The sequence below is a fragment of the Diachasma alloeum genome, unplaced genomic scaffold (assembly GCF_001412515.2).
Source record: "Diachasma alloeum isolate Michigan unplaced genomic scaffold, Dall2.0 Dall_scaffold_00828, whole genome shotgun sequence".
Lineage (NCBI taxonomy): Eukaryota > Metazoa > Arthropoda > Insecta > Hymenoptera > Braconidae > Diachasma > Diachasma alloeum.
In genome coordinates, this window is record NW_021680955.1 from 214,275 (window position 1) to 241,736 (window position 27,462).

Below are 27,462 nucleotides of genomic sequence, written 5' to 3' on the forward strand. Positions count from 1 at the left end.
GTATTCCTTTACTCCCTCAGGATAAAAATAGTATATTATGCTACTAGTGCGTAAAGATTCACATCTTCGCACACACGTGTAACAAATTTCATTTGTTGTGATACCTGCCGAGTCCGGTATTCCGAGATACACCGTGGTAGTGGGGGTAAAGTAGTTGTTTTTTTGCACGAGTGCGTAAAGTTCTCGAGAGTACGTAAAGTGAATTCTCGTGCGAACTTTATGCACCGAATGTCAACTTCACACATTAATGGAAATTCCGTCTCACTCGTATCGAAATATATTATGTCATCAGGCGATAAAAGTATTATCTGGCAAATGTGGGTTTATTCGCTAGATAATGCTTTTATCGCCCTGTGACATACGATATTTTATGTCGTTGGGCCCGAAAACCGCGATCTAAACGAGCGAAGCGAAGTTAGAATCGCGGTTTATCGGGCCTAGTGACATAATGGCTATTTTTGTCACAAAGCCGAAATAGTATATTTCGTTACGAGTGCGGAAAAGAGTTTTTCCACATCAAATGTGTCGAACAATATTTTTTGACAATGATATTACGTTCAACGAGTGGCAGAACTGTGCCTTTTACGTTCAGCTCGTGAAAGTGCCTTTTCCTTTACTCGTAAACGAAAAATAAACGAAATAGTATATTTCGTTACGAGTGCGGAATAGTATATTTCGTTACGAGTGCGGAATAGTACATTTCGTTACGAGTGCGGAATAGTATATTTCGTAACGAGTGCAAAAAAACATTTTTTCACGAGTTACGAACAATATTTTTCATCACAATGTGGCGGAAATTCACAGCGCGATGAAAAAGAGTTTTTTCTCGCCTTCGGCTCGTGCTATAAACCTCCTACGAGCCAAAAAACACTTTTCCCACGAGTATCGAACGATATTTTTCATCACAATGTGTGGAAAAGGGACGTTTTAGGCACGCTTCACGTGCCCAAAAAGTTACTTTTTCGCACAGCGTGATGAAAAATAATTTTTGTACGAGTGAGGGTTGCAGACCGAGGCGAAGCCAAGGAATGCAATCACACGAGTCAGAAAAGTTGTTTGCAACCGAGTGACGAACGTAATTGTTCATCCTGATCCTTATCTGTTCACTTCACAAAAAATACTCAAATTTTTGTCTCCATCCAAAACCCAAAAAAATTATAATTTCGTGAATCGAAATTCACAACTCCCTACTTTATCGACACCCAACCCTACCTTACCCCCTATAAAATAATAAAACGACGACCTTTTTATCAATCGAGTGGACGCTCTTTCAGTAGAGCCACGCGTTTACTCCCAGGGGCTAGAGTTTCTCCGTAATAATAATTCTATTCTCCCCTTCGTGAACCCCCATATATCCGTCAAAAGCCGGAATTAGTGTCGCACACACGTAAACGTCTGAGGTTTGTTGATACATAAATTTGTTTTCTCCTTTTCTCATCATCATCTCTCTTCGCCAAAAAATCCGCACATTTTTTGCTCTGCATTTCTCCGCTGTGCATGTGAAGTTGTTGAAGTGAAGTCTTTTTTTCAATTCGCCAAATTTTTCGGAGTGCTGTTGAGGGGTCGTTTGCCAACACCGGGCCATTAATTTTCTTTTTCTCTTTCATCGCGCCAAGAGGTAAGAAAAACACGAGTTAGAGAATCGAATCGTGAGTAAAACCATTGGAATTTTTTTTGTCCACTCGAGGACGATTCCTTGCGTGACACGGGACTTACGTGTTCCAGGATGTGATATAAATTACGGGACATAATTGTTTTGATATTGAGTCGTGTTCTCCTGTCATTTCTCATATCTATTCATCAATTTCTTGAGTAAAAATAGAGTTGTTGAAATATGTTTGATCTACTTAAGCGGAAACAGAAGTGCAATCAAGGTAATTGGATGAAAATTCATCTTTCGAGTGGGAAGAATGTATCACAATGTTCTTTTGTCTCTTGATGAATTCCAGTTGTTCTAATCACGCCAGCGTTTGATAAAACAATTGCCCCGGGCAGTGTCAGTGTCGAGTATCCGTAATTCAACATTGACTCGATAGTTTTTCAGTTATAAATTACGGGACGTGATTGTTTAGCTGCTCCTAGGAGCGGAGGTGTCTCGATATTTTTTATAGTTAGTTATCAATATTCGGATCTAAAATAGAATCATAAAATTATGGTGGCGCTATATTTAGAGTAAACAAGCGTGTGATCGAGATAATCAGATTAAAATTGATCATTAGAGGGTGACGAATGTGTAACGATTAGTGATTCTAAACATGGGGATTAGTGATCATTGCTCGGGGAAGTATTGGCTGGAGATGTTCGTTATTTGTTGGGTTGCGATGCGATGGTGTTAGAATGTAGTCCTTTTCAAAATTCAGATGACAACCGGTTGACTAAAGGTCTTCAGCAATTTTAGAAACGTAGAAATGGAAGACGAAACATTGGCCCATCACAAAGAATTCTTTAACTTCATCTTCATTTTTTATCAAAGTTAGAATGCATAGGAAAAATTATCAAAGATATTTTTTTCTTGATTGTTTGAATTTATTCTTCCTTGTTGCACTCAACGGCTCGACTGGAGTTTATCCATACCATTTTAAGAAATCCGCTGAATGTTGAAAAAAGTTCGGCTACTGGGATATTCATCTTAGTTTCAGGGAAAAATCTCAAGAGACGTTTGATAAAACACATAACAAAGAATTGAAGTTGTCGTGATAACATTACACATTAGTTGATAATAATACATAATAAATTCGATAACAAGGGAATTGATGACAGAAGATTCATTCTGCTAGAAATTTTCTCACCTGCATATAACGTCTTTCGATATTTCTTCCGAAATCACTCGGTCTCGAGATAATCCAATACTTAACAACATCGAAGTAAATTTTAACATCTCAACAAAAGAATTTCCTCGTCATAAGAAGACGAAAGTGTGTTTATAACCGTTAAATTTACAAGAAAATCGGAAAATGTTGTTGGATTTTTATTTAGGTAAGAGCAGTTCTGTTGTGAATTAATAAACTAGGATAAGTGCATTTTTTTTCAACAGTATTTCCCAAAAACAAATCGCTTCCCAACAATATAGTTGGGCAACAATATAGTTGGGAAGCGATTTAGCCAAACAACGCATATTCGATAAAAATGCAGTTATCCTAGTTTACAATTCACGAAAGAGTTTTCTTAACATCTTAAAATAGATGGAAAAAAAATCAAGAGATGTTTCAGGGTGAATCGACCGGTAATCGAACTCAGTTACATATTTATCGTAGAACAAATGCCTCATGCAGCGGAACGCAACTTTTGTACTCTTTAAAAATTAATACAACATTAATACATTCACTGAGACTCTATGCAACGTTCCTGCATTCAAATTATCGCTGAATATTGTTCGTTCTGTGACTAGTTATCGAACACAGAACGGTTCACCCTATATTTGAAAAAATTCCTCAACCTACGAATAACTCTCAAGACATTTTTTCCCAAAGTGAATCTCATTCCGAGATTAATTAATAGATAACAGGATTTGAAATTCGCCATAGACTCATATTCCTTGTGCTTTGTGCCAGACAATTCTAATCAAGCGAACAATCGATACCGTTGATCAAACATGCGGTACTTGTACTCTCCAATGAGTGTATGTAAACGTTAGTTCTTCGTAATTCGACACTTATTGCAGTGGAGTGGTCAAGTGGTAAAACAAGATAAGTCAACTCAACTTCATTGTGACTCCTTCATAAATATCTTCGGACCCAAGATAGCGGAATTTTTATAAGAACCCCTTTCTTAAAGTAGTTCATCCAAACTTCACGAAAGTCGTTGCGTGTAGCGAGGAAAAATAAATTTTAAATGCCCGAAAAAAAATTATTCATTATTGATAATTTCTTAGATGAGTTGAATGAATTCACCCTCGATCATTCGCTCAATGAGCGCGGCGCCGCCCGTTTGAAAAAAATATTTTAGCGTATTTCTCGACGCATAAAAATTCTGAAAAAATTAGAGTTCCTAGTTCAATCCTTTTATTAAGCGCTGGCGTTGTTCGTTTTTTTGTCGGGAAATTTGTTTAGGTAAAAAAAAAACTTTGAATGGACAGAGAAACGGCGCCGCGCCGCCCGGTGCGAGTGAGTTCCTGTCGACCCCTCGAGCGGCAGTGTTGCTGCATTCACTGCAACATTGAAAATGCGCGCATAGCGGTAAGCGCCAAAGTGCAACAGCGCGATCGGCTTAACCCCGCGACGGATGAAGACTGGCGGCCGAGCGCATGTGATCGAGGGTTAAATCTATCTCAGACGAGAGTAAAAAATTAATCTGTCAAATTTTCTGTTCAATTATTTTCTAAAACAATAATTGCTCGTTTGACTAGGGCATCCTGTGCATTCGGGGTACCCAGAAATATAAATTATTCATCACAAAAAATTGCCACTAGCGATAATTTTCGTATTATGCATACAAATTTTATTTACTGTTTTAGTTTAATTTTTTCTGCAAGTTATGTTTATACTACTTTAACATTCGTATTCGGACCAAAAAGCTCGACCGAAAATATTTTTAAAGACAATCATGAATATTTCCATACACCCAGAAAGATGACGCATTTGAATCACATAAAACGCTTTATTTGAAATTTTTCTAATCATTTTAACAACATTTTTAAAACGCTTCAAGTCACTTTCGACTGTTGGTCAGTTTTCAATAAATTTCTTGGAATCTAGAATAAATAGCACAAATTTTGTTATCTTTATTGTAGCTCTAAATTTGCTCTACAAAACTCCCTTAAATTCGGAGATATTCCTCAAAAACTCAGCTAAAGACAAATTGACTTGAACCGTTTTACCGGTTCGCTCCTGAATTCAAATCATAGGGGGAGTGTGCAAAACGGACCTTTTGCAATTCCCCTTCATATCCTCGTTTTTAAATGGATAATAAGCATTCCATTTCGCCCGATCCTCCCATATATTTATTTCAACGAAGGTGTTTTAATTGTAGGAAATGAATAATTCATTCATTCCAAATGAAGAATCACGCATGTCCATAAGTCTGTTTGCTTCGGTGTCTAGACACTGATTCCACTTCAAACTAACAAAGTCTCGATTTGGATCAAGGAAATATTTGTTTACATTTGAAAAACTATTTATTCCATGTGAATAAAATCAAGTAATATGAACTATGAACATATCCATTTGCTCGATTAAAATGAACTTTATTTAAGGATATCCAAGTACTTGGGCTATTTTTTCTCCAGTGAAATGCTTTTCTGCATTTGACTCTAACTTTCTGGACATTTGATAATGATTTTATTATTTAAACTTTGCAGGTCTGAATTTAAATCTCAATATTGAACCCTTAGAAAACTTCTTAAAAATAGGAAAAAAAATTAGAAAGTTTTGAAGGAAGAAGATTGATGACATACTTTGAAAATTTAATTTTTTCAAAATACGAGCATTTTCTACAAATAATTTATTAACAATAAATTTTCTGCCATAAAAATCATTTGTTCGAAATCGTAATAAATTTATTCATGTTCAGAATTTTACCAAAAATCGATTTCATGCCTGAACAAAAAGGTTTACGAAAGTGTAAACAATTTCAATTATTTATTTACAAACAATGAATGTTTAAAAAGAATAATAATTCTGTGCAAAATGTAATTTGAATGACGCTGAATATTCATGATTTCTTTCAAATTCTTCTCACGCAATTTAATTGACAAATTTGACGATTGAAAATGCTTGAATCTACACGGAGAGAATTTTTTTTAGACAAATTCTAGTGCTAGCACGGGAAAAGAGGCGCAAAGTGACGGCCAGGAAAAAATTCCAGTGCCGGCACTAGAAATTTTATTGGGGAAAACGTGAATTTTTCCCCGTATTTCTGTGACAATTTCACAGAAATCCCCAGAAATTTTACCAGAAATACCTCTTGGTATTTAATTTTACTTTAACAGCACTAGAATTTTTCACAGCCGGTGGATTGTGATTTGTTCCAGTACTCGTACTAGAATTTGCCTAGAAAATTTCTCTCCGTGTATAGTGTATTCTGTACCAAATTGTAAAAGATATTTGGATTTCCTTGACTCTGGGGTGCACCTCTCAGTGGAATTAAATATCGGTGTTAATCTCATTACTTAATTTCCCCCGCCCCCCTTCCCCCGACATCATTGATCGCCTCGATAACAATCAGACGAATCAGATAAAAAATAAGGCTAAAAAGTGTACTGATATCATCTCAGTTTCTGTTTTCGTGTCCCTCTTATTTGTTATTTTTGGATCTATGGATGTGTTATGCAAGCTAATGCAAACGTTTGAATATCATTTTAGGGGTTTATTTAAAGAACATGGAGGGAGGTGGTGTATTAACGGCTGAGCGGAGTCCTGCACGGGCTAATTTGCACGTGGCGTTCACGGAAAAAGGCGAAGTCAAAGAGAGACGTGAGAAATTTCTCACGGCCAAGTATGGCTCACATCAAATGTCGTTAATTAGGAAGAGATTGGCGGTGGAAATGTGGCTCTTTGATGAGCTTCAGAAGCTGTATGAATCAGTTGTAAGTGAATTTTCTTACTTTAGTTCTCAGGCGAATGAATTCGTGAGGAGGAATTCATGGTGATTTGGGGTAATTAGAGGGAGGGGAAGTGGCTTTTTGTGATTAATGGGGTTTGGGAATGGAAATAACACGGGATTGAGGGAACACTTCTTAAATGGTCAATTCTAACGGGATTTTTTGTAGTTCATTATTTCCAATTAATTTTCTGATTTTTTTTGCCTATTACGAACTCACTGATTTTCTCTGAGGAGAGATTCACGCCAAGAAAAACCTTTTGCAGTCCTTACATCTCATTCAATATTAGATTACGTTCCTGACGAGTACACTGAGAAAAAAAATTATTTTTGCCAAATATCCATTTACTTGAGAGAAGTATTTATTTTGTCAATTTCATATTTCTCCTGCCGAGTCATTCCCGGTCAATTCTCATTAGGCTTCAATTGTGACAATTATATTGCTCTAGAAGATGATCATGTTAGCTGTGATCTTGAGTGAGCTCCCTCAATAATTATCAACATTGAAAAATTAATCAAAATTCTTTCCCCTAGAAAATAAGAAATTTAGGAAAAATGAATAATTATTGAAGGAGTTCATCGAAGGTCATGTACAGCATAGTCTTCCTCTAGAGCAACATGATTATTATAATTGTAACCTAATCGGGCTCATCTGGGAATGACTCCGGTAGAGAAATTCGACTTTAAAAAAATAAAATATATTTTTTTCAAAAAATATATTTTTTTCTCAGTGTAGTATTATATTTTATTGATGAAACTGAATACTTCATTGACTCAACAATGCGATGATCAAGTCCATAAAGTATTTTCATAGAGAAAACACAATTCTAAAAGTTCATATAGTCACAGGCGTTTCGTATTCCCTTAAGGGAACTACACAATTGATAGAAATATAATTTATGGCCTATTATGTTCAGTCACTTTACTATTGAATTAAAACTGAATATTTGAAGTAGACCGCGAGAATTAAACACAGTCTTATCTATTCTCTATTTATAGAGAGAAAAACAAGTTTTTCCCATAAAACTTGGAAAAAAATAATGAGTGGCATGATTGAACCTTCATTTCAGAGATTTTCCAATGTTTAATCTGTATTTTGTACAGGAATTTGATAGCCATGAATCTAGGTGGAGTATTGGTAATAATTGAAAGGGAATGCCATTCATTTTGTTCATTGATTTTTTTTCAAACTCAACTCTGTTCCATTACTCATTCAATTACCAATGTTTTTCGATAATTCGTTTTAAAAATGGTTGTTCAAAACGAACTTTTCGAAAAAAAATGGTGAGAAGATCCCAAGCATCTCATTTTTATTTATCAATTCAAGAATATATATATATATATATATATATATATATATATATATATATATATATGTTTTTTTTTCACATTCATATTTCTTTCCTAGTATCATTACGGTTTTCTAGGCTCCCCATTCATCTGCCTTGCCTCTGACCAAATTTGCGATATTTCGAAAAGAAAAAATTAAAAATTAAATAGATCCATGAGGATGCCCAACTTGTATGACGGCTCAAAATACCTGTTTTGATTATAAGAATTACTGAAGAAAAAGAGCAAATCAAAAGTGACATAATTTGCAAAATTCAACATTTTCAACTTTTTTTTTTCGACAATTCGTTACTATGAGCATCTAAAGATCGCAAAAAAAAATTTCACTAAAAAAATGAAAAATTTTGACGCCTAATAAATCAAAATCGGAAGGATAGAACTCGAGTTATTGAAAAAAAAAACGGAAAAACGAGAAATCATATCTCCAAACTGAGCTGCCGAAAAAATCTGAAAAAATTTGATAGTTTTGCAATCCCCCCAATCGTAGGAAAAATCGCCATCAATTTCCAAGAGGATGAGGGTCAACGGTTGACTCATTTGGCGTGGAATATCTCATTTGCAATGTGCGCGACGGATGCTTTATATTTGTGGGAATATCTCCGTGCGACGGAGATTATGGGCGACACAAAAATCCCATTAGATTTTCAATAGACTTTTTTGCAATTGAAGAGTGAAGAAATGTACCACTTCCCTTCCCCCAATCAGTCATAAAAGACTGTTACAAGAAAAAGAAAAACTGAAGTATGAATTATTCGATCAACTCTCGAACGAGGGAACTTCATCGTCGGTTTCTTACGACATCTTATCATGGTTTTGAGTGACGAATGGAAATTCTAGAGTTTGCACTATTATGTGAGAGTCGCATTTTATGATTCTGACAAATGGATTTTCCAGTCGATTCATGTATGATCAGACGATTAGGTGAATCTTATTATATGAAATGTTATCATTAAGAACAGGCAATTCTCGGATATTGGCCCAGATGTTATCCAATTCGTTTAATTTCTTGTCATTACTATCACGAGTGTTGGGGCATGTGGATTCTGAGTATCGAATTCGTTGATTGAGTTATCACTGTTTGGTTTTATACAGACTGCCGACAATGGGAAAAGTCGAGAGGTGGAGGTCGACATTGATGAACTGCTGGACATGGACAGCGATGATCACAGACGAGCCCATCTCCAAGTGAGTTCAGACATTTTTTAAAGTCAAATTTTAGGGCCGGGTGTATTACCTTTCGAACGTTATTTCTATGTTTTTCTTCATCTTTCGTCATCTGAAATTGTCAATTGAGTCCTGCATCACGCAGAAGTTTTGAAAAATTATGAATGAATAATTAAAAAAAAGGAGAAGAAATTCTTAATTTTTTCACAGAGCATTTTTAATTTATATTCAGAATAAGTTGAATAACAAGGAATTGAAAAATGTATCTGATTTACGGTGACAAATGGCGGCCTGTCACTTAATATCATGCAATTGCAACTGCAATTGCAATTAATTCAGAATGAGTTGAAAAAAGTGGAAATTACAAATATCTGATTCGCTGTGGCAAATTATCTATTAGCTGACATTCTGAATGCAATTTGACACTGAATATTCATGTTTTGATTGAAAATTCAAGTAAACCGGTGAAATTTCTGTCTTCACGTTGCTAAAAAAATTGAAATTCAATGGATTTTTCACCTATAATACCCCAAGAGCTTCATAATTTCAGATTTATTTGCCTCTAAATCGAATGCAATGTGGCTTTACTGAAAAATACTACCAAACTGTCCATAAAATTTCTTTTTTTTTTCTTAATAGCGTCATCAAGATAATTACACAATTGCGTAGATGTATACTTCCTTAGTGCAGTTTCTATTGATGATTATCTGGGTAATGAGCGATGCTCTTGAAAAGAAAATGTCGCTTGATAATTTCTCCTAACGTCACTCACTATCGAAATGATTCAATTATTGTCGATACAACGTGAGTGAATGCTCTAATGAACTTGTAACATTCTCATTACGACTCATCTTCTGTTACAGGAATTATTGGTGGATGCAAAAAAACCACACGATGTGAAGGTAACTAGAAAATCTACATTTTAATGACTTATCACGTATGAAAATAATTACTAGAAAATTCTATCGGAATTCTACGGGAAATATTATTATTTTGTTTTTCGATTTCTGTTAGGAATCTTGCAGCATTTCTACGGGTTTTTACTTTTAATATAAATGGATAAAATAAAATCGGTATTCTTCACATAAAAATTTTTCAGTATGAATTTTTATCTCTTGAGGGTATCCAAGTACTTTGACTATTTTTTCTCTAGTGAAATGGTTTTCTACTTTTATCGTCGAACATAAGAGCTTTCAATTGACCCTCATTTGACCCTAAGTTTTCGAAGATTTTACAATGATTTTATCATTTAAACTTTCCAGGTCTGCGTTTGAATCTCGATATTGAACCGTTAGAAAACATTTAAAAAATCAGAAAAATAATTAGAAAGTTTATAATTAGGATGATTGATTAAATAATTTAAAAATTACAATTTTTGAAAATTACACGCATTTTCTAGAAATAATTTGTAAACAATTAATTTTCCATTATAAAAATCATTTGTTTGGAATCGTAACAAATTTATTCATATTCAGAATTTCATCAGAAATCGATTTCATGCCTAAAAACAGATTTCCAAAACAATTTCAATGATTTATTCATAAACAATGAATGTTTAAAAAAATAATGCTGTGCAAAATGTCATTTGAATGACGCTGAATATTCATAATTTTTTTCAAATTTTTCTCACGCAATTTAATTGACAAATTTGATGATTGAAAATACTTGAATCTATAGTGTGGTCTCTAACAAACTGTAAAAGATGCTTGGATATTTTTAATACTCTATTTTTCTTCATCTCCCTAAAAATAAAAGAAGAAAACTCAATCGAATTTCCTGTAGAATTTCTGTGGAAAGAAACTTCAACAAAAAAAGCTTCACAGAAAAACTTATTATGAAAATCTATCAATTCCCCCTTTTGAATATTTTTCATTTGATTTCTTTCATTGAAAACACCACATTTCGACACTGAGGAACTTTTCCGGCGAATATGAGGTTACAAGACGAGCCGAAGGCGAGTTCTGTAATTATATGAGGTAGAAAAGTTCCCACGGCCGTGTGTCAAACAATATTTTTGTCATTGGACCTAGTGACGAAAAAAATTCATAAATTTCCTAATCACAATTTTTCGTAATTCCAGAAATTCATCAACGATTTATTAGAAAAAGCGAAAACACTCTGAAGAGCAAGTACCTGCCATTGGCTCCGAGTACTAATACAACCAGCATCTCGTTACTTGCTCACTCCTCCGAGTGCACCAATGGGCTAATGAAACGAATCCTACCAAACGAAGAAGTTAAAGACGAAAAGCTTGAAAAATTGTAACAATGAATTCAAAAAGTCACAGTTTGTTGATACCACCGAATCAACAACTGTACTCCAGTCACTGTGACTTTTTATAACAATTATCTTACCAGTTCTCCCTGTGAGGAAACTAGCGACTGACATACGACGCGATTTGCTGTAATTCTGCGATAAAATAGTGAAACGTTACAAATCAAATTAGACATGTTTATTAAGTTCTCATTTATTTCAGAAACGAGTTATTTTAGGAGAACATGTGAGAATAACTTTTTCTAGGGGAAAGAAATTCCAACAAAATGTCTTCCGACATTTTCCCCTAAAATCACTCAGCTGAGTTAATTTAATATTCAGGCACACGGAGGAAATTGATTTGTTATATTTCACTATTTCACGTGTGGATTGAACATTTTTTAAAACAAAATATTAGTTTCGCTTTTATTTTTTACTCCAAGTGAAAAAGTGCAGCAATGCAATTTTTAATTTACGATCGATTGGTCGATTTTATTGATTATAGTTACACTTAAGTTAATGTTCGTTCAAGAATGAGGATTTTGATGGAATTTTGGAAAGTAACACGATAAATAGATTCCCTCCATTCGTTAAATTCGATGAAGGTACAAAAAAGGGTTTGGACAGAGGCATTTTACAAGCATAGAAAGTAATAGAGGACACAAAAAACCAAATTGTCAAGCAAATTAATTCTTAAATACAAGAAAATTCATAGTGACATGATGACACGAGGTAAATCAATATTGGGAAGTTTTTTAGAATTATCGTGGAATTGAATGGGATAAACTTTTTATTGGAATCTTTTTTCGACGGCATTTACAGCCAGACAAACATCTGCATGAAAATGTTACCATTTAAAAATTAAATTACCCGTTCAGATTCGAACATGATAACAGATAACTGAAGGATTTCGAACTTGAATTGACTCATCTCGTCTCATTATTTCACTAAATTGTTTCAACACTGAAACACTACATAGAACGTTCCAGCTTAGTTTGTTGTGAAGAATTAGTTTAATGGATTAACCAAAAAAAAATGGCACACTAATTTAGAAAAATTCACTCAGGCAATAAAATAAATTGTCAAGTGCCAAATAGATGTTTACACGTTAAACGAAATAGTAGTTCCGTCTAGAAGTGTTTTGCAGTTGGAAGAAAATTAGTTTTCGTGTTTTCTGTCACGAGATTAATGTGATTGTCGAAGCAGTCGCCTTTAGCAGATCAAAAAGTCATTCTGTACTGATTTGGAAATGTGATGTGATGTGAGTCGAGTTGCTCTTGTGTTATTTATGAAAAAACGTCAGAAGAATTCCTTCAGGAATTTTTTTCATACAACAAAAGCTTCTCGACATTTCTCCTTGAACAAAATTTTTTATGGAAAATATCTTCGAAGGGAGGGGGTTTAAAGGGAAAAGTCATGAAAGATCTTAAAAAAATGAATCCAGAGTAATTTGTCGGATAATTGGATAATTAACAGAGATATTACAATCCACTCATCACCTTCTACCATTTCAATACGGAAAATCATCGATGGATTTCTGCATTATTTTTATTTAATCAAAGTAACCAAATTTTAATTCTGCTGTGAACGTTTTTTGATACGAACATACTGCCTGCTCAAGCAAACGTAAGAAAACCTAAATGTCCCTTTACCAGAATGATGATTAAAATTGTGGAAGTAATTTAGAGTTAACCATCGACGTCTGTAAGTAGTTTTAATCGCTTTGTAGATACATATCTCAATTCAATTGTCTCACCCGCATATCCTCATTTAGATTAATTTAAGGAATCGTTGATGTGATAAAATTGATTGGAGAATGACAAAAAGTCAAGAATTGAACGAACAAAATTCTGGATGCAAGTAGTCAAACTTATGAATGGAATTATCTCGACAGACATTCAGTAAATTGCAAAATGTCAGAAGACCTTATTTATAGCTGAGAGAATTCTCAATGAAAAATGTCTTACCACATTTTCCCTTAGAACAGCTTGTTTTCGAGATAATTTGGCGATTCTGTTTTGCCACTTTAACGGAAAAAAAACGTGGAATCAACGTATGAAGTAGATGGACTTTAAGAACAAAAAATTAGTCAAATATTAATCAACTAAATGAAGCAAAAACTAAAATTAAACGATGAATATGCTCGATTTTTTATGATATTGAACGAAAAAATTCAGATTTTAACGAACAAAAAATACAAAATAAACTGCCAAAGATTTATTTCATTGCGTAGAGACGAGGGGAGAAAATTCGAGATCGAACTTTGATCGTGGTAATCACTCAGGGGCTCTAGACTCACAGCTCGAACAGCAAATAGAAGAAAATATTAAATAAAATTGGCAGTAATGAGTTGTGATAATCAGTACGAAAATACCTAACGACGATTCGAGTGATGAGTGAAATGAATAATTAAGATTTGATACGAAATGAACCTAGAATCAAACAAACAATGGTCTCGATTGTCATTTTAATGTTAACTAAGAGATAATGAGGAAATGCTTGGTCAGCTTGAATCAACGAAACGATCTCTAACAAATTTTATTCAATTTTTGTTCTCGACCTTCTCGGAGTGCAGAAATAACTTAATACTCGAATTGATTCATATCATTGGTTTCAAAATGCCAAGATTTTTTTTAAATCATTAACATTAGAGAGAATGGAGTGAGAAATTTTACGAAGTAAGTTTGAAGGAGACGAAACAGGCATTATCAGTCTAAGTTATCTGTAATTTCTCATTATCAAATTTTTTAGTTTATTTGTTGTGTGTATTTTTAATAACTTATTATTAATTACTTTTAATCAGTTGATTATGTTCTCGTACTTCCAAGAAATAAGGGGTGGAGTGGTAACGAACAGGGGATTCACACTGTACAAATTTAGCAAAGTTTTTCATGATGAGATGTCGACTGCAAAAAAGTCTGTCGATATTTCTCTCCAGATAACAGTTCTAAAGATATTGGCAAAATCATTTGTGTAAACTTCAGAAAATTTTTTCTTCCTCATTCGACAAATACCTTCAAAAAGTAGAAGTTTATTCATTTGAAAGTCGCATTTTGCAAGAAATTGAATGAAAAATATCTTTTGATAAATTTTCGTAAGTTTCTTGAGTCAACTTGGTTCATAACTTTGTTTTCGAAAAATGTCTCCGAATCTAAGGGCGATAGCGAAATTTTCATAATAACCTTTTTTGTAGCTCTTAATTTGCTCTACAAAAAAGGTCATAATAAAAATTTTGCTGTCCGCCTTAGATTCCGAGATATTTATTGAAAACTGATCAACAATCAAGATCGACTTAAGCCTTTTTACCGCTTCACTACTGAAGTAACAAAGAGATTTGCACATTAGTCTGCAAACATTTTTGGAGAGAAAGAGGTGGAAAAAATTCTGGTACAAGAAGAGCTCTCGACGTTTTGATTATCAAATTCTCTTCATATTGGTGGATTTAAAAAATTCCAAAGATATTTGCGACCATCTGCTGTTCCTTACCGCTCCGCTCCTAGCAATGTGAACAACGCATTTTTTAAGTTCAGAAATGTTAGAAAATATTGTGATGCTTGAAATGAATTCTCGCTGATTAGAACTATAAATGTAGCTGCTTCCAAGTGAAAACGAACAAAAAAAATGGATTGAGATAGGTAAAGAAAATTGAAAATTTTTTGAGTGTTGACGAGCTTAATTGTGAGGTGCATTTTGAGTAAAAATGAATAGACAACATTTTGTTATTATAGAGAAGAACATTGATGGAAAGAGTTTTTTGTCACAACTGAACAATGAAGAATCAATTTTTCCATGAAAAAGATGAGTAAGTGAATATGGATATTTGATAGTACTCAGCAGTGCTTTTGAATGAGGATCAATACCTGAGGTTTAAGATTTTCGGGCAATTTTTGTAGACTGTAGGGTTTTATAAACAATCATCCCCCTTTTTCAATGTCATACCCATCATGAAACAACATTTTCATATAAAGAAAAAAATGAAAAATAAAAAAAATGAATTGAACATTTTTTGTCATAGAAATATCGTCGTCCAAGCGCACCATATTAATGCATTGTAATAGTGATTAGAAACGTAATTGAATAAAAAAATCTCCCGATTGTTGTATCTTTGCAGTCTTTTGATGGATGAAAAAACAATAGAATTATGAACGTGTACGAATTTATTGGAAGTAAATTCAATTTTTTGCGATGTGACTTTTTTTTATTTTTTTGAGAAAAATAATTCCCATTATGCAATAACTTTCTTATTAACATTTCACTAACGAAATGATGTATTGTCAATACCTGAGGGGCTAATGGATTTAGAACAGGCTATCAAAAGGCCGTTTTTGTAGAGAATTTCATCAGATACAAAAGTGGTTTCTCAATGCTTGTTTTCTAAACCTGCAATTTTTTTTTAGATACTCGCAAAAATGCGTAAATTACATTTTTTAAGGTGTCTTGATACGTATTGCACTGCTTCTCAACGCTAATTTTTACGTTGATAAGAAGAGAAGCAAAACTCCAAAATTAATTTTTAGGAAATTTTAAATTTAATACCCGCGTGAATTATCTTTCGAATGTGATCATGGTTGTTTTTTTTTTCATTTTGATAATCTGAAATGCTATTCGGTATTTACATAGCCCTGGAGTCTCCAAAAATTATGATTGTACAATCAAAAATATGTTGAAAAAAACTGATCATTTTCAAAGAGCATTTTTGAATAATATTGGGAAATAAACCCAATAGGGAGGAAATTGCAAATTAATAATTTGATGTATCTAATGGCTGTTAGGTGGTCATTTATCACAGTAGTCAATGGCTGTCAGATCGTTAGTTACCATGATAAATTATCCATTCACTATTTCGGACTTATTTCTTAATCTTTATGAAAAACGCTCTTTGAAAATGTTCAGTTTTTTTTCTACTTTTTTTGATTATGCAATCATAATTTTTAGGGACTCCTGCGTGATGTAAAATCCAATGGAAGTTGTGATATATTTCAGATTATGAAGATGGAAAAACAATCGAGATAATGATTCGAAAGATCATCCACCCGGGCCTTAATCAAGCAACATTTTTTATCGATAATTAGACGAGCACAGCAAGTCTCTTGCCGTTTCCAACGAAATCTACTGTATTTGTTTAATTGCAGAATAAAAACTCGAGGAAATTTTTTCCACAGATCGGCATCAATCATTACTTTTAGTAATATTATCAGCAGTTGCACCTTATAGTAATTTAGATTTATTTATCGTAATTGAAATTTGAAAATTAATATAATAATTGGTAATTTAATTTCTCAATTATTGGTTGGTAAAATAATTCGAATTTGAATATTTAAATTGATAGTTATTTTTACCAATCAAAAAATTGGTAAGTAATATCAACCATTGACTTATTCTAAATTTAACTGTAATTCAAAATTTCGATTATGCCGATGTCTGATTTTTTCAGTCCCAAACCCAATGAAAACCCACCATATCAATCATTGATTGTATTTATCAATAGTCCTCACAGAAAGATTGAAATTAATTCTCCCAATTCTTTCTACATTTCCAGAAAATCACTTTCACAATAATTTCTCCTCGTTGAACTCAAAACCCATAAAAATTGACCAATTCGGAAAAAAAATTCTTACTAATCTATGTACAAATACAATTTCATCAATTCTGTAGGGTAGTGGTGGAAAAGATGAGTCAATCCAACATCAGAAGGCTTTGTGATTAATATCTAAATGCAATGGACAGAGAAATCTTTCGCGGCGATTTCATTCGTTTCTTCTCATTTAAGAACATAAGAGAAATATTTATTTCGTCCCCCAAATTGGAGGCTGTTCGGAAAAATAACAGAAAATTTCGATAAATATTGAATTAATTTCAGCTGTGAATAATTACGGATTAAACATGTTTGTTTATTAAAAATAAACAAAATCTCAAACTAGTTTTGCTTGGGCCAACAAAATAGATAGTTGAAAATTACCAAAAAAGAAACTGCTTGATTCAAATGCCAAAATCTGAAATATGAGTGATTGCTTTGCTTTCGACAACAACGAAATATTTGACTCAAGAGGCAGATGATTCACAGGAAACGGAGCCTTTTCAGGGTGAAAATATTTCAAATAGAGGACAGTTCATCAAGAAATATTTTGTCCCTAATAAATTACAAGATTGCTATCATATCATTATTATTATTTCATTTAAGGATTAATTCTTCATCTGTGATTATTGAATAGCCGAAATGGAAAATTACTGTCCCATGTTTCGTATAAAACTAACATTTTTCGGTAGCGGAAACGTATGAGATTATCGAATAACGAAGAAGTAGAGCTAGAAATGGCATTTCGTGCTTTCACAAAGAATACAATTTTTTTGAAACTACTAAATTCACTTTTACGACAATAATTTTCAATCTCGGCGCACTCTTTGTATGTTTGGCACAAAGAAATCTTTTTTGATAATTTTTAAAAAACTTTTCTTGGCCCAAGTGAAACTTGTTTCAGAACTCTGAGGTTTTTCCCTAAGTAAAGTGACTGAAATGGAAAGCTCTATAGTTTTCATTCTCCTCCGCAAAATAATTTATTTAGGGGAGAGTGGGGCAAAATGAAACAGTCGAAAAACGACGGTTTGACACCATTCAAGCAAAAAAATTGTTTTTTCATTAAATTTTTTAAAATTAATTTTTGTTCATTAACTTTTTTTTTATTCTTGGGAGTACTGATGAGAATAATAATTTTTCATTCAGTAGAATTGAAAATTACGCAGAACTTTTGACGAAAGAAGATTTTCTCAATGTATTAATTGAAAAGAAAATGAAACAGCAAAATCCAAAGTCCACAGCACGGCCCAGGGGGAGATCCAGAGGAGGAAAAAGGAAAATTTGATGCGGAATTTCAATCGAATGAAAAAAGAAGACTGTAATCGGCCTGATCTAACCAACTGAATTATAAGACAAATATAAAATTATTATTCTCATCAGTACTTCCAATAAAAAAAAATTAATAAAAAAAAGTCAATAAAAAAAACCTTTTTTGCTTGAATTGCGTCAAAAAATCCTTTTCCGGCCGTTTCATTTTGTCCCACTGTCCCCAAAAAAAACGTCGCCACGTCCCTTCGCCCAGAATCCACTAGAAACTAAAGTCCTTCGTTAACTCATCTCATTTCCCCACTCCCCCACGAACTCCCTCAAAATCAGTGTTTAGACTTCGATATCGTAGTATTCATCTGCTTGCTCCCACTCAACACAATAAAAGGCGACTGAGTCTCCTTCTGCTTGGCCTGGAGAAGGTTCAGCGTCCCCAACGGAGTATCAGTGGAGGACATCCTCTTCATGAGCACCTCCTGCTCCGCCTTCTTCATCCTCTTCTCCACCTTGTTCTTCCCCGGTCCCTTCCCATGGAACTTGTGCGACAGATACCTGAAAGCCTCCTTAGGCGTCAGCACATGTCCATCATCATCAATATACTCCAACTTCGGATTGGGCTTGAACCCGTCCCTCTCCTTGAACTCAGAAGTGGGTCCATTGAACCGATCCCTCCTCCCGAACTTATCGTCATCCCCATAGGTCTTATCCTCGATGGAGTAATTCTGCGCCTGGAGATGAGCAAAACGACTGACAGAGGGTCTATTAGTGTCTTCCTTCTGCAGATAGCCCTTACTCATCGCCAGCTTCAACGCTCCCCCCACCCCCTGCCCCAGAGAGGGTTCAATATCCAGAATGGCAGCCTCAACAGCCACAGGCTCTGCCAACTTCTCCTCCACCTCGACAGTATTCCAGGCCCCACGTCCATCATCCTCCTCCTGCATGACCTCATCCCTCACCTCCGGTTCCTCAAAGTCCATCATGTCCTGGTCGTTATCCTCCCTGTTCCCAGCCAGGCCATAAGTCGGGATGTCCCCAAGAGTCCTGCAGAACTCAGCAGTGGCAACGAACTCAATAGTCCCTCCATTGTCCTCCACCTCCTCGACTTCTGTCTTGATGAAATCTCTAATCGTCTCCAGACTCTTCTTCTTCGGCTTCAGCAGCTTCTGCTGCTTTCGACTGAGTTGCAGCTCCTCCCTGTAATCCTCCTCTGTCTTGATCTCCTCCTTGACAGGATCACGAACTGACGAATCACCCGGACGTTTTCTCCTCCTGCTGCCAAGGTCCCTGAGGTAATCAGTATCCGGGATTAAATCGTCAGCCGTGAGGACCTTGTTCCTCAGCGACCTCTTCACCTTCCTCTTCTTCTTGACCTTCTTGAATTTAGATAATTCCTCCTCGTTGTAGTATTCACTCGCGAGCTTGAGCTCCGTAATTTTGATGGTCTCCAGTCGTTTGTTCGCAAGCTTCTGCTTGATCATCACAGACCTCCGCTCATCCGCCTCCTTGGCACTGTCGATCCCCAGGGCGAAGGACTGCTTTTGCTCCCCGTCGATCTCCTCGTCGTACTTCTCGAGGACTTTATTCTTCGGTAGACCAAACTCATCGAAGTTGTCGTCGTCGTAGGCGTCGTAACCAGGCTTCTTCTTCTTGTTGATTACGCTCCTCTTGTATCGCTCATCATCCCTCATGTTGACGTTCTCCAGGACGTCCTCCTCGTCATCCAGGACCGCTTTGTCCTTCAGGGTCAGGATTACGTTCCTCTCGGCGAAGTTCTCGATGTCGTGCTCCACCCTGAGACCCCTCAAGTCCCTCTCAGTGTATGCTTGCTTCCTCTCGCTCTGGACTTCTTCCTTCACCAAGGACTCAACTCCGAAGACCGCTTCCATCTCCTCCAGGAGTTTGGCTCTGTCCTCGGCTTTCTTCTTCTCCTCAGCGAGCTTTCGGTTCTTCTCCACCCACAGGTTGGCGTCATCGTTGGAGTCGTCCTCTCCCAGGAGATGAACTTTGGAGAGAGTAGCCTCGATCTTGCGTTTCTGCTTGTGAGTCTCTATCCTCTCTCGGTATTTTTGGGTCTGGGCTGTGCTAGCTGCGTTCTCCGCTGGCTTGTGGTAGAACTCGCCGAGGTCGTCCTTGAGCTTGTTGGGGTCCTCCTTCGAGGGGCCTGAGTCGACTTCCAGGGGCTTGAGACCCAGTTGTGCACGAAGTTTGTTGGTTTCCTCGATGGAACAGCTGAGGACAGCTGCGCCTCCCTTAGGGGAGGGACTCCGGGGCTTCGTCGAGATCTTTGGGGGCGGTGGGGCATCTTCGGGGGGTCTCGAGATCTTTGGAGGCGGTGGGGCACTCACGATCTCCACTGGAAAGAACAGACTGTGAACAACGAACCCTCGAGATAATTTTGTTATTTTTTAGGGGTGTGGGGTGGGTACTCTAGGTTACACCTCTATATATTAGTGGAATCGTTTAGGATTCGTTACACTGTCCCACATAAAATCAGAGAGCTGCACTTCAGTATGAGGTATTCCATGCCAAATGAGTCAACGGCTAACCCTTACCCTCTTGAAAATTGATGGCGATTTTTTCTACGATTACGGGGCTTGAAAAACTATCACTCAAATTTTTTCAGATTTCTTTGACAGCCCAGTTCGGAAATATGATTTTTTTCAAATTATTCGGTTTTTTACGATAACTCGAGTTCTACTCATCCGATTTCGATTTATTAGGGGGCAAAATTTTCCATTTTTCACCACCTATAAAAATATATTTTTTTTTAATTTTCCAATCTTTAGATGCTCGAAATAACAAATTTTCGAAAAAAAAAAGTTGAAAAACTTGACTTTTGCCAATTACGTCACGGCCGATTATTTTAATTTTTTTTTTCAGTAATTCTTATAATGAAAACAAAAATTTTGAGCCGTCATACATGTTGGGTTCCATTCAGGATCTATTTTTTTTTCAATTTTTTTTTTTAAATTGCGAAAATTTGGTGAAAACACCTTAAAACGACTTTAATTATGTATCGAAAAAATATGTAATATATAGGTATATATTTAAATTTACTTCATACTGTTTATAATCAAAGTCAACCAATGACAATTTGGGGTATTTTGACCGAATTCGCGTAATTTTGAGGATAAAAACATGTATGACGGCTCAAAATTTTTATTTTTATTACAGGAATTACTGAAGAAAAATTAAAATAATCAACCGTGACATAACTGGCCAAATTCAAGTTTTTCAACTTTTTTTTCGAAAATTCCTTATTTCGAGCATCTAAAGATTGGAAAAAAAAATGGACAAAAAACATTCTTATAGATGGTGAAAAATGGAAAATTTTGATTCCTAATAAATCGAAATCGGATGAGTAGAACTCGAGTTATTGTAGAAAAACGAACAATTTGAAAAGAAAATGTCTCCGAACTGGGCTGTCAAAAAAATCTTAAAAAATTTGAGAGATAGTTTTTCAACCCCCCCCCCCCCCAATCGTAGAAAAATCGCCATCAATTTTCAAGAGGGTGAGGGTCAGCCGTTGACTCATTTGGCATGGAATACCTCATATAATAAAGTGAAAATTCAGAGAGTGTGATACCCGGGTATTCAAACGATTTCAAAAGGAGCACAGATGTCTACAGTCATCGTATAGCAAAAAGCATCATCAAACAAAATTGGCAAAGAATATGAGAAGTTGATTATTAATTGATCTGGTTCGTCTAAATGCCTAAATTTTCTCTCAAAAATGAATTTATTATTGAAATCATCCATCTTTCCATTCTGAACAATAGGGGAATTATTGGTCCGTTCATCGAAGTGAAAAATCTCGGGGACTTACTAGAATTTTTAATGAATTATATTACATGAATTTTATTGACTGGTTTTTATGACAATATGCACCTCAGTAACGAAGCGGTAAAACGGTTCAAGTCGATTTTCGACTGCTGGTCAGTTTCCAATGAATATCTCGGAATCTAAGGAGAATGGCAAAATTTTTGTTATAATTTTTAACTCACGACGAAGACGTGGCTGGGGAAGAGGTCCAAAAGCCCCTTTCATAGAAATTGCTCTAGTCTTTCAACTTGAAATATTTTTCTATTCCTGTGATTACCCTGACCTGTAATATTTAGAGGTGTAACCGGTACTCTGAAGGAACTTACCATCGCTGTCGTATTCCTTGCGTTCTTTCCTCTTGTGCTTCTTGTGGTGCCTGCTACTGTGTCTCTCTGGAGAATACGATCTTGAACGGGATCGAGAGCGGGTTCGACTCCGGTGACGACGTTTCTTCACTTCGCGGGATTTATCGGATTTGTGGCGTTTGGAGGAACCCATTTTTTATTCTGAGGACGGTCTGATTGAAACTGATTCTGAGGGGATATTGATGGTTATGGGGTTGCAAGCAGTTGCAAGCCAACAAACACTGCCAAACACTGCTCGACGTTTGGAAAACTTAACCTCAATTTTCAGCTGGGGATTGTCACTAGGGGCTCGAAAGATTTTCGTTGGTACTGGGTGTGTGCTACCAATTCCTTCAGGTTAGGGAATTTACGAGTAGTGATTTAGTTATGTTCCTCCAGAGGGAAGCACCTCTTCCGTTTTCAAATTTTCGTCGGGTCGGTGTTGATCTTTATTGGCACTCGGAAATTTTCAATAGAAAAAAATCGAGTAACACTGTTAAAAATTTTTGTTTTGTTATTCCACTGAAATTTCTGGAAATCTTGTCATTGAAAATTCAGAATTTCGGGGAAAAATCAAACAGAACTGTAAATTTCAGTTCTATTTTTGCATGAAAATGAATAAAAAGCCAGAAATTTCTGGTAAATATATTCTTGAATTTTCAGGACAATGGGATTCTAGATGTGGGACACTAAATGTGATTCAGGGGGGAAAAAATCATGAAATTTCAGATTTCAGAGAAAATTCAATGTAATTTGACACTGAATATTCATATAAGATTGGAAATTCAAATAAATTAAAAAATTCTCGTCTTTGTACTGCTTAAAATTCTGGAATTGTACTGAATTTTCAGGGAAACCTGAAATTTTATTATTTCATCATATAATTTTATATAATTTATATAATTTATTTTTTCATATCTTTTTATTAATGAAAAAGATATGATTTACTTTTTTTTGCAATGAAATTTATTCTTTAATCAATTGGGTTATATTTTTAATTCAGTTTAATATCTGGGGAAATTTCAAATACGAAACATGCATATCCACATCATTTATGTAGTCGATGAAAGTGAGGCCAAAGTAGATCATTTGAATGATAATTGATTCAATTTCAAGCTTTCCTTTTTTTTATTTAAATAATCAGTGGAAGTAAATTTTCCAAAAGACAACAAATCAATAAACTTTTCAATACCATAAGAATAATTTTCCCAATTCTTTCATAAATCGAATGGAAAAATGATGGTACACGGAGAGAAATACTGAATAAAAATCACGTATCTTTTCCGTAATTACGGAGTGAAATGTGGTTGTAGGAAATTTTACGGAACTGTCACGGAATTTTTCGAGAACGTTCCGAAATTTTTAACTGAATCTCCTGTGCAAAATTACGATACCGTCACTTAAATTTTCTGAGTCGATTCCGTAATCAGTGAGCGAACTATGAGTTTCGTAATTTTTACTGAACATTTCTCTCCGTGTACATACATATAGCCAGATCGTGTCTAAAAATTGCATATTCGGATTTTTGAGATCATAATAAGTCGATACAACACAAAAAAATCCAGAAGTTTAATTATTTTTGCTAATAAATTAGCACTATGCTTCCAAATGGTCATTTTGCTGATTTTTTTCCATTGTAAGGGAGGATGGGGCAAAACGGCCCCCCTTCAATCGTCAATATTTTCCGATTCAATAATCCGATTGGGATGAGTTAGAGCTCGTTTTGAAGAATGAAAAATTATCTTCAAAATGAAGTTGAAACTGGGAATTTTCACAATGTCATTCACAAGTTATTGACAATTGAAGGGGGGCCGTTTTGCCCCACCCTCCCCTATATCATTCATAGCCTATTTTATTTTCTTGAATTGAATTAATTTCGTTCCAACTAATTGTTTTAGATTTTCCACTTGAAATGAAATTGAAATGAAATTCTAAAAATTTATGAAAATTTCGATGAAATATTATTAAGAATATTTCATTTATACATAATTGAATGCATTCAAAACATCACATTTAAAGGGACAATCAAAAAGCTAACCTTCAGAGCAATTCATGAAAAATTCGAAATTCCCAAAAATTATCCTAAAAATCAAATTAACCGAGACAGTTATTGTAACCATCTTTCAACTTTATCACAGTCGCATTGAAACAATCATATTAAGCTATGATTGAATTTATTTGAAGCGTAATATTCAGGGATATCTGCTGAATTCTGATTTTCGAAAAATACGAAATTTTGGGAAAATTCCACAGAAATCAAAATAACGATTATTGGTACCGCTTTCATCTACGAACTCAGACAAAAGGACAAACATCCCAACGAATTTTTAAGCCGTCATTCAATGAATTTAGAATATTTTTTTTAGTTACCGTGTTAAAACTGAATTTTGACAAAATTCGAAAATTTTAAAAATTTATCATTGAATTAAATTTTAATTAGTGGTGATGGATAGGGCTTAGCAATACCTTCATTTAGGAAAAAAGAATGATTCAATTACATCGATTCATTAGTAAAAAATTGACGAAAAACTTGGTCACATGCATACATACGTACATACAGACAGACACGATCTAAAAAATGCATTTTCGGAATTTTTGAATCATAATGGGTCGATATAACACAAAAAATTCAAAATTTAAATTTGAACTATTACAGTGCTTCCATTCGGAAGAAAAACGTAAAAAATCGGATGGCCCTGGGGTTAAATAAATTCATATACGGAGAGAAATGTTCAGTACCAATTACGGAATCGACTCAGAAAGTTTAAGTGACGGTATCGTAATTTTTCACAGGAGATTCAGATAAAAATTACGAAACGCTTTGCCGTGATCGGCATCAATCATTATTCCAGAAATATTAAGAGAATTATTTCCCCAAATAACCGAATTCATTCGTTTATCATTGGAACTTGGAAAATGATAAATAATTGAGAATTTAAATTTTTTCAATAACTATTAGGTACATAATTGGAAATTTTCAAAAAATATTAGAGATTATCAAATAATCGCCATTCTTGCGAATTTGATTATTGATTGGTAAAATAATTCGGAATTCGAATATTTAATTGTTAATTAATTAATAATTGAAAATTGTTAAGTTCTATTACTTGATTGAGTATTTATGAAATTAATGGTAACGATAATTTATGATTATGCCTATCTCTGCACTCTGGAAAAATTCCGTGACAGTTCCGTAAAATTTCGTACAACCACATTTCACTCCGGAATTACGGAAAAGATACGTAATTTTTATTGAATATTTCTCTCCGTGTAGAGCAAAAAAAGTCCGTCTCACATTATTTCCGAGAGGTTTTTCTCGAACCGCCGATGATGATTCCAAAAGAGGGAAGAACAGAAGGTCCAAGACCATTTTTGGCTGTCGAAGGTCTGTCATCAAATTCAATGGTGGAAGATCATTCTATTTTTGTTTCCGTCATATAACTCAAGCTGGGTCGATGTCTTATGTTGATTCGAAGTTTGCGGTCTCAATATTCCTCGATTTCAGCGGGATTATCGTTTCTTTTTCATAATTCGGAGAGGAGTGCTTTAATCTTTTTTTTGGGTCCTCATATTTTTCATTCGGATTGGTTGAAATTGGGAAGAAATATGAAGATAGAATCAGTGTGAAGTGGTGAAGGTTAAATTGGCTCTGAAATGAATGAGTTTTAGATCGATATCTCCTGATTTGAGGTAGATAGAGGAATTTTTGTTGGAATATTTTTTGTGGGGCTAGGGAGAAGTGCCTGTAACAAATCCGTTATTTTCTCCAAATTCTAAAATTCTAAAGTTTTCGCAAGAGGCGATATTTAGGAGAGATTGCGTTGTTAATCGGTCTTTAATCTTTACTTTATTGAGATATCAATTGGTGTTTGGTTGATGGTTGATTCCATGGGAGTCATTGTGCCAGACACTGACTGATGCTTGTTGGTTCGATTTTCTCAAATTATTATGAAGTAAAGATGAAAAGAGAGCGGGACTACGCAAAGTTAATTAAGAATAATAATCACACAGAACAACCTAAACCTCAATTACGTGTTGATAAACGTAATTTACGCTTTAAAAAGGCGAATTTTACGGTCAAAATAATACGTACATTACGCCTGAACAAAACGTATTTTACGATTAGCGAAACGTAATTAGTATCAGTAACGTCTGTGGTATTAGTAACGTAATATAATGTGTTGAATCCATTTCTTTTCACAATGAGTTGTCTCGACGTATTTTGTTATTAACGGAGATAGCAAAATTGATTAGTCCGAGATTTTTTTTTGTACGGAGAATATACAAAATGGTAAATTCCTTTTGTGTACTTACATGTATGTAATTTACGACAATTTTGAGCGTAATTTATGCTCAACTTCAAGCGTAAAATACGCTTTAGAAAACTTAAAAGACGACTTCTTAAACGTAATTTACGTTTAGGTTTTTTTGTGTGATCGAATTACCAACACTTTTCTTGAAATTATTTATAAACTTTTGACGTGGATACGTCTAGAGATGCAAAATGACCGTAATTTTTTAGATTGCGTCATATGACCAAAAAATGACGGTCTTGTGACGGTCATGTGACGCACAAATTTTCCAACTACAAATGATTGTCACAAATCATTTGTAACCAAATTGTTGTCAAACCATCTATATAGTTGCATAATGACGGTCATAACTAATTTCCAATTTGTGACGGTCATGAATAAAACAAAATAGTTTCATCTATATGGATGGAAAAAAAACGTGATTTCCATTTTAAAATGCGGATTAGGCCAATACAAAAGGAATTCAACTGAAAATTGACCGAGAAAAAAATTAAGTTTCATCTATATAGATGAAAAATGACTGCCATTTTTTCTTGACAAGTTGTGACGGTCACAGAAGGGGGAGGGGGAATTGTGACAGCTGTCATGAACGCCTCGTCATGTGACCGTCATTGACGAGGTCCATTTTGCCCTACCCCTCCCCACCTCTATTTAAAAAAATAATTGACTTTTGCTGAGACGCAAAATTTTGTCAAAAACTCACGAAATTGTAAAATTAACGTTGTGGGCGTAATAGAATTTGCAAAAAAGGGAAGATCCAAACCATATCAATAATTGGCGAAAATCCCCATATATATTACGCAGAAAATTTCGGGACATTTCTTCGGGAGCTCCAAAA

General features: G+C 34.8%; 2 protein-coding genes across 3 annotated transcripts; one reads left to right on the forward strand and one right to left on the reverse strand.

The window, feature by feature from the left end:
- Window positions 1-1,271: 1,271 nt before the first annotated feature.
- Window positions 1,272-15,490, forward strand: LOC107044866 (protein phosphatase 1 regulatory subunit 14B). Of its 2 annotated transcripts, none has more exons than XM_015266923.1 (5): window positions 1,272-1,400; window positions 6,300-6,523; window positions 8,980-9,072; window positions 9,915-9,953; window positions 11,132-15,490. In XM_015266923.1, the coding sequence occupies exons 2-5, from the start codon at window positions 6,317-6,319 to the stop codon at window positions 11,171-11,173; spliced, it is 381 nt and encodes a 126-aa protein (XP_015122409.1). In that variant the 5' UTR covers window positions 1,272-1,400; window positions 6,300-6,316; the 3' UTR covers window positions 11,174-15,490. The 2 variants fall into 2 exon arrangements, with proteins under 2 accessions (XP_015122409.1, XP_015122408.1); XM_015266922.1 differs by lacking the exon at window positions 1,272-1,400 and adding an exon at window positions 1,802-1,874.
- A 2,813-nt stretch (window positions 15,491-18,303) lies between these two features.
- On the reverse strand, window positions 18,304-22,562 carry LOC107044845 (U4/U6.U5 tri-snRNP-associated protein 1). Its single transcript, XM_015266894.1, has 2 exons — window positions 22,294-22,562; window positions 18,304-20,498 (listed from the first exon to the last, which is right to left on the reverse strand). Exons 1-2 carry the CDS (start codon window positions 22,463-22,465, stop codon window positions 18,472-18,474), a joined length of 2,199 nt encoding a protein of 732 aa, XP_015122380.1. The 5' UTR covers window positions 22,466-22,562; the 3' UTR covers window positions 18,304-18,471.
- Window positions 22,563-27,462: the final 4,900 nt, after the last annotated feature.